The sequence below is a fragment of the Schistocerca americana genome, chromosome 8, assembly GCF_021461395.2.
Source record: "Schistocerca americana isolate TAMUIC-IGC-003095 chromosome 8, iqSchAmer2.1, whole genome shotgun sequence".
NCBI classification, from domain to species: Eukaryota; Metazoa; Arthropoda; class Insecta; order Orthoptera; family Acrididae; genus Schistocerca; species Schistocerca americana.
This window is the reverse complement of record NC_060126.1, coordinates 489,070,654-489,078,281: the sequence shown is the minus strand read 5'-3', so window position 1 is coordinate 489,078,281 and position 7,628 is coordinate 489,070,654. Positions and strand designations below refer to the sequence as shown.

General features: G+C 43.8%; 1 protein-coding gene across 1 annotated transcript; it reads right to left on the bottom strand.

Annotated features, from left to right (window-relative positions):
* Window positions 1-2,946: 2,946 nt before the first annotated feature.
* Window positions 2,947-7,082, bottom strand: LOC124545158. Its single transcript, XM_047123992.1, has 3 exons — window positions 7,002-7,082; window positions 6,757-6,879; window positions 2,947-3,373 (listed from the first exon to the last, which is right to left on the bottom strand). The coding sequence occupies exons 1-3, from the start codon at window positions 7,080-7,082 to the stop codon at window positions 3,074-3,076; spliced, it is 504 nt and encodes a 167-aa protein (XP_046979948.1). The 3' UTR covers window positions 2,947-3,073.
* Between the last annotated feature and the right edge of the window lie 546 nt (window positions 7,083-7,628).

The window sequence follows — 7,628 nt, the reverse complement described above, 5'->3', positions numbered from 1 at the left end:
CCTTTACTTGGAAGTCCATTTTCAAGCGTCCACAAATCCACACACTATCTCCAAATGACAAAATGACAACACGGTAATTCCAATAGCAACAGGAAACAAAACATGGTAATCGATAAATAAACCCATAGCAATTGGAATATCAACAGGCAGAAGAAAAACGCTACGGACTTATGCACCAACGTAACGTAAAAACTCGTTCCCTTTCTGTATTGACGGGGTGTTAACCAGTACGGTCATGATCGGCATAAGAGTTAATGTTCACGTGATAGTTTGAGCCATTTGCAAGCCTTTATTGGGCAATACTGTTAATTAGTGTATAATTGGTTTGCCTTGTTGTGATGTGTAAATTCATTGTGCTTCCCTCTCTGCTGCAGAGGCCTGTTGTAATTGTACACGTTAATTTGGCACGAAGCGTGGGCCCGCTGGTGGATTGTACAAGTACCTGTCTTAGAATGTTTACGTCAGCCAGGTGTGTTAGAGCAGACGCCATTTTCCTGAATGTATGCAACTGAACCATTGTCTGTACAACCGGTGAAAATCAGTTTCACATTTAAATTAAACGAACCACTGCGTTTATTAATATTTTAATTTATCTGTGTATTAGCATTTTATAGATTGTCGTTAATATACTAAGGTATTGGTTTAACATTTTTCTTAATTGGTAGACCTTGGTCAGATAGTGTAAAGCAGAATGAGATTTTCACTCTGCAGCGGAGTGAGCGCTGATATGAAACTTCCTGGCAGATTAAAACTGTGTGTCCGACCGAGACTCGAACTCGGGACCTTTGCCTTTCGCGGGCAAGTGCTCTACCAACTGAGCTACCGAAGCACGACTCACGCCCGGTACCCACAGCTTTACTTCTGCCAGTACCTCGTCTCCTACCTTCAGTTGGTAGAGCACTTGCCCGCGAAAGGCAAAGGTCCCGAGTTCGAGTCTCGGTCGGGCACACAGTTTTAATCTGCCAGGAAGTTTCAGTGTGAAGCACATTGTGGCTACTAGCCGAGCATCATAGTTCTGAGTTCTTTACGGATTGGCATGCTAATTGGAGTTTTTGGGTTTCAAACTTTCGAGTGATTGAATGCCACTCGATGTTCAGCTAATTGAACCTTAACTTAAAGCCTGATAGAGTTTTCTTACTGAAAGCCTGAAATGGATGTGTGAATTTCTTCTGTTAAGAAAAATTTTGGTGACTGTTTAAAGGCTTAACTGTTTTCAAGGACAAAGCCCGTTGTTACTTCTTAAGAATCTTTTGAAACATTTTTCTAACTATTTACATTATTAACTGTTTGAGGGCTAAGCCCGTTGCCCTGTCACAGAAGTTTGTTTAGAATATTGGTCCAATGGAATGGTTTGTTCAAATTCCAATGTACGTAAAATTTCAAACTGGCTTGTTTAGCACCATAAAACATTGAATAAAAGGCCAGTGGCATACTGCTCATGGATCCATGCATCCGAGCTACCCTGCTCTATGGTTACCTACCGTCATTCCAAGGACTACAGGACACGTGTTAAAATATATTATGGTATACGAAAGAGCTGTTGAAATTTAAAACCGTAGGAAAATACAGAGACTGATAGGTATAAAACTATTACTTTGTAGATTAGCTGTAAGCGCTGGATTGAAACAAGAAGGGTGGCAGGTGGCATATGTCATGAAGTCGTGGCGTTTTGCATCAGACAAGACAAAAAACGGATGAACCAAAACAAAATGAAGGCCATAATTCTCATCCTCGTTGCCGGTAACAATCTGAGACCGGCAGTCTTGTATTTTGCCACCAACGCTCTTCGGGCTTGTCTTGACTCAGTTATGAGAAGAGTAACAGCGGGTTGGAGACGAGAAATCCAGTGGAGGATCCATGAACTTATGGAGCATTTGGATTTCGAAGACATCATAGTTTTATTAGCAAATAGATACAAAGGCAAATAGATACAAAGATAAATTAAATTCACTGAAAAAAAGAAGAGGAATTCTAGGCTCAAGACAAACATAGGTAATGCAAAGGAAATGAGGATAAATCCTGGAAACAAGGAAGTTCCGATGCTTTTAGGGGAGCAGGGTTGTCAATTCATTCCTGTATTTGGGTACTGTAGCGACAGAAGATTGTGGATCTGGGGAAGATGTGATACACCGCATAAAGTAGGCAAATACTACCTCCACACAACTGAATTACAAACAGAAACGTCACATGCAAAAGTAAAATTCGCATTTTTAATACAAATATGACCACTGTCATTTTGTAGTGCAGTTAAAGTTGTAAAGTACACAAAAAGATAACATCAATGATACAGAATTTCATAAATAGGTTTCTCCCAGGCATAATGAATAGCTGGTGACCATAAAAAATAAATAATGACGATGTCGGAAAAAAAGCCAGACCTATAGAAGAATACATATGTAAGGGTAACTGGTGATTGAGAAAGCCGTATGGATCAGTCGAAAAGAAGGCATTGGAATGGAATCCCCAAGGAATGAGGAAGAGAAAAATGGTTCAAATGGCTCTGAGCAGTATGGGACTATCATCTTAGGTCATCAGTCCCCTAGAATTTAGGACTACTTAAACGTAACTAGCCTAAGGATATTACACACATCCATGCCCGAGGCAGGATTCGAACCTGCGACCGTAGCAGTCCCGCGGTTCCGGACTGAAGCGCCTAGAACCGCACGGCCACCGAGGCCGGCTGAGGAAGAGAGGCAGGCCTAACGCTACATACAAGAGGACGGTGGAAGGGAAGCAAGGACAGTTGGCAAGATCTGGATGGAGTTGAGGGAAATGGCCAGAGACAGACGTTTATGGCGAGTTCATCTGGATGCCTCATTTTCCCACAGGGGCCAAAGGAATTAAGTCAAATATGTCGTATAATTGACATTACAATTACATCATAATTGAGCATGAACAAATAATGATGAAGTGTGGAAAATAAAGTTGGAAGTAAAAAATACCTCATTACAATGGCACAGACAAAACTTTATTCACCATATTTGGAGTTACACAGTCATACATGGAACAGCTTGGATTCGTCATAGAATTGATCAGTTAATCAGCGAACTGGAAGCTTCAGCGAACTGGAAGCTCAGACGGTGGGGTAGTAAGGGTAGGCTCCTCCTACAACGGGGGCGACATTGGCTGGGTAGACGTTGCGAACGATTCCGGAGGAGTAGACGCTGGGGACCACTCCTGAGGTGTAGACGTTCGATGCCACGCTGCCTGGGTACACCGCCGGCACGACGCGACCACCCACCACCTGCTGGGACTGCACCACGGGCTGGTACTGCAGTGGTTGGTACTGCGGCTGCTGGTAGACGCTGGTGCTGGCTGGCACCGTGGCGGCGCTGGCGGCGGCCACCACGCCCAGGATCACCACAGCAAACACCTGCCGGAGGGACCAGAGGTGGCCCGTATTAGTCTCCACTTGTTACAGGTCACAGGCAAGACGTAGTGACTTGCATATAGACTAAAAATACAGCAAGAAGCGAGACAGTTTTCATGATCTTTTCCTATCGACGAGGTGAACAAAGGTTTAAAATTCTACATCTACATGATTATTCTGCAATTCACATTCAAGTGCTCGGCTGAGGGTTCATCGAAACACAATCACAGTATCTCTCTAGCATTCCACTCCAGAACAGCGCGCGGGAAAAACGAACACCTAAACCTCTCTGTTCGAGCTCTGATTTCTCTTATTTTATTTTGATGATCATTCCTACCTACGTAGGTTGGGCTCAACAAAATATTTTCGCATTCGGAAGAGAAAGTTGGTGACAGAAATTTCGTAAATAGATCTCGCCGCGACGAAAAACGTCCTTGCTTTAATGACTTCCATCCCCACTCGCGAATCATATCTGCTCACACTCTCTCCCCTATTACGTGATAATACAAACCGAGCTGCCCTTTTTTGCACCCTTTCGGTGTTCTCCGTGAATCCCACCTGATAAGGATCCTACACCGCGCAACAATATTCTAACAGAGGACGAACGAGTGTAGTTAAGCTGTCTCTTTAGTGGACTTGTTGCTTCTTCTAAGTGACCAGCCAATGAAATGCAACCTTTGGCTCGCCTTCCCCACAATATTATATATGTGGTCTTTCCAACTGAAGTTGTTCGTAATTTTAACACCCAGGTACTTAGTTGAATTCACAGCCTTGAGAATTGTACTATTCATCGAGTAATCGAATTCCAACAGATTTCTTTTGGAACTCATGTGGATCACCTCCATTTAAAAACCTGGCTTAAAGACGTCTTCAACAATATATTAAAAACAGAAGATACCCGTAATTAATATTAAATGTCTCTTACTCTGGCCATTCTTAAACAGAGGAAATCTCCAAACTACTGTCCAATAGCTTTGCTGTGCATTTGCTAAGTTGCTGGAACGGTTGATCTGCAACAGGATATACCCGACGATAGGCAAAGACCTGCCACATGAAGAAGCCGGACCTGAAGTAGCTGCACACGCGTATTAGCTCTCACATCTTATGTAGAAGTGGGATTTCAGAAAAATTTTAAAAAGATCAATAGACTTTATTGACCTCAGGGCAGCTTATCATAGGATATGGGTGGATGGTCTCATCATGAAGTCTGCTGGCATGATTCCATGCTTGAAATTAACAAACCGGTTGGAAAGAGTGCAGGAAGTCCGATAGTGCAAGGTAAATCTCGAGTCCCAAACAAGCAAATAAAGAAGAACAGAGGACAGACTCCAGCAAGGATCAGTATTAGCTCTAATCCTTTCTAACGTTTACATTAGTGACCTGTCAGAGACTATCACGTATGTTTTGCTACGTTGACAATAATGCTATAGTTTTGTTGTGGTCATCAGTCCTGAGATTGGTTTGATGCAGCTCTCCACGCTACCCTATCCTGCGTAAGCTTCTTCATCTCCCAGTACCTACTGCAACCTACATCCTTCTGAATCTGCTTAGTGTATTCATCTGTTGGTCTCCCTCTACGATTTTTACCCTCCACGCTGCCCTTCAGTACTAAACTGGTGATCCCTTGATGCCTCAGAACATGCGCTACCAACCGATCCCTTCTTCTAGTCAAGTTGTGCCACAAACGTCTCTTTTCCCCAATGCTATTCAATACCTCCTCATTAGTTATATGATCTACCCATTTAATCTTCAATGCTATAGTGACTCAAACATATGGCTAGAAGAAGGAGAAACAACTTTAACAGTGGACCTAGATGTACGACACCAGCACTACAGAAAATGGAGACTGTGCCCACATTCAAAAATCAGAGACTGACTTGCACTTTCCACTTAAATAACCTCCAGGCAGACAAAGAACTTAAGACAATGTGCTGTGGAGAACGAGCCAAGCTCAACAAATATCCCAAATACTTAGACGTAACTCTGGACAGATCACTTAGCATCAGAAAATATCTTGAACTAACTGCCCAGAAATTCAAAACCATCCAGAAATTAGTGAGTACCACATGAGAAGCAGAAGGAATTACACTAAGCTGAGCAGCACTGAAGCAATGAAGTTTCTTATTTTTCCTTTCACAAGCGTAAACTTCCATTCTTTTCTAAAAGCACTTATCTGAATGTTAGCGTTAGTTTGAACTGAAACGTGGGTGATAGAACAGAAGATTTCGAAACATGGTGTCCAGTAGCATGCTGAAGCCTACTTTGATGCATGTGACAGCTAATGAATAAGCTGAACCGAATCAAAGAGAAACAAGTTGGTAAGGACAAACGAAAGCTTGAATACAGTAAGATAACTGAAATACATGTACGTCGCTGCAGCTATCCAAGCGGCTTACAAAACACAAACTAGTGTAGAGAGCTACATGAAGCCAGTCCTGGAAGTGAAGCAAACAACAGAAACAACAACAATTGTCAGGGTTGGTTCAAATGGCTCTGAGCACTATGGGACTTAACATCTAAGGTCATCAGTCCCCTAGAACTTAGAACTACTTAAACCTAACTAACCTAAGGACAGCACACAACACCCAGCCATCACGAGGCAGAGAAAATCCCCGACCCCGCCGGGAATCGAACCCGGGAACCCGGGCGTGGGAAGCGAGAACGCTACCGCACGACCACGAGATGCGGGCATCAGGGTTGGTGCGCTAGTTGTATCTAGATCCTGATAAACTCGAGGAGTCGAACTTCTTTAGTACTGGGCTCTTCGGTTATTCGATTCCATGCAGTCCTAAGCTGTCAGAAAGAAAAGAGGGAAGGAAGATTCGAGATTAACTTCTGTCGAGGGTGGGGTCATCAGTGAGGAAGAACAAGCTCTGTTTATCGACGGATGAGAAAAGAAAGCTTCCATGGCCTTTGCAGTGGAATCATTTTCGCTTTTGTATAAGCGATATGTGGAAATCGCGGAAAATCCGAATAACCAGATGGGGATCTGAACCGTTGCCCTCCCGAAGGCAAGCCCACTGTCCTGACCACTGCGGCGCGTCATTCTGTGAGGAACATTTGACCCAAGGAGTAGAACTACTTGCACAATACGCATGTGATTGCTATATAATCTAAGCAACTTAGTAAATGTTTTAGATACTTCCGAAAAACTGATTTAAATGGATATTTGGAGCTCAGAATGTAAACTACTCTTGATTTCAATTCGAAGGAAGATAACTTTCGTAACTGATCCACGATGATTACTGACATTTACAAAGTCAGTACAGAATCGATCTATTAATGTAACTGATCGTCAGTTAGCCTTGTATCACAACATGAGTTGACAGTACAGCAGAAAGTGCATTCACTAAGCAGCAAAATCTCTGAATTGTGTGCATACTCACGGCTTTCATGATGAGGAGATGTGGAGTTGCGAACACGAGGTCTGCACTGTAGTCTGGTGGGTCACCGTGTGTGTCTGCCTCTGGAGGCGTCTGCTCTTTTATACCCGTTCGGCCCCTGGAGCGCTTACGGGAGATAATGGCAAATTGTAGCACCAGTGCCAATGACCGTGGCTGTGATGTGCGGCGGGGTGGCGGGGTGGAGGGGGAGGGGGAAGGGGGAATGTGGGGACCAGACAGGTCGTTACCTCAGCATCGCCCAGATGTGAGTTCCTCCCGCTGTGCCGCAAAACCAGTTCTGATGTTACCGCACCGCGACCCTCGCTCATGGCAGCAGGTTGTCTGCGGCGTTATTTAGTGACGCCAGATGTTCTTCTCTCGCGTCGCTGTACAGGATCATGGAAGATGGAGCGCCAGTGGTGCGGCAACAGTTACCTAGCATAATAATTTGTGATTGTTATTTTATAAACGGCGCTCAAATGAAACACAGAATGTTATTTGAGATAGTACTGACTGTCACGCCAAGATGCAATTAGCCTGCACGTTCTGTGTAGAATGACGCAGCTTGATAATGGTATCGTTCCTCCACACTATCACACACTGTTTAGTCCCATGTGGAGCGGTGGTCATTCGCGGATCGTTTTTAGTTGTGCAATGCTGAGGAAAAAACCGGCAGTTTGAAGTTAACAGTTTAACGTCCTGTCGATGTCGAGGTCATTGTAGGAGTAACTGAAGCTGGGATGGGGAAATAGGCAGAGTCTTTCCAATGGAACCACCCCAACATTCGCCTTAACGAATTTAAGTAGCTCACCATCCTGAGAAACTGCAGTTTTCCTACAGTGGAAAATGGTTCAAATGGCTCTAAGCAGGATGGA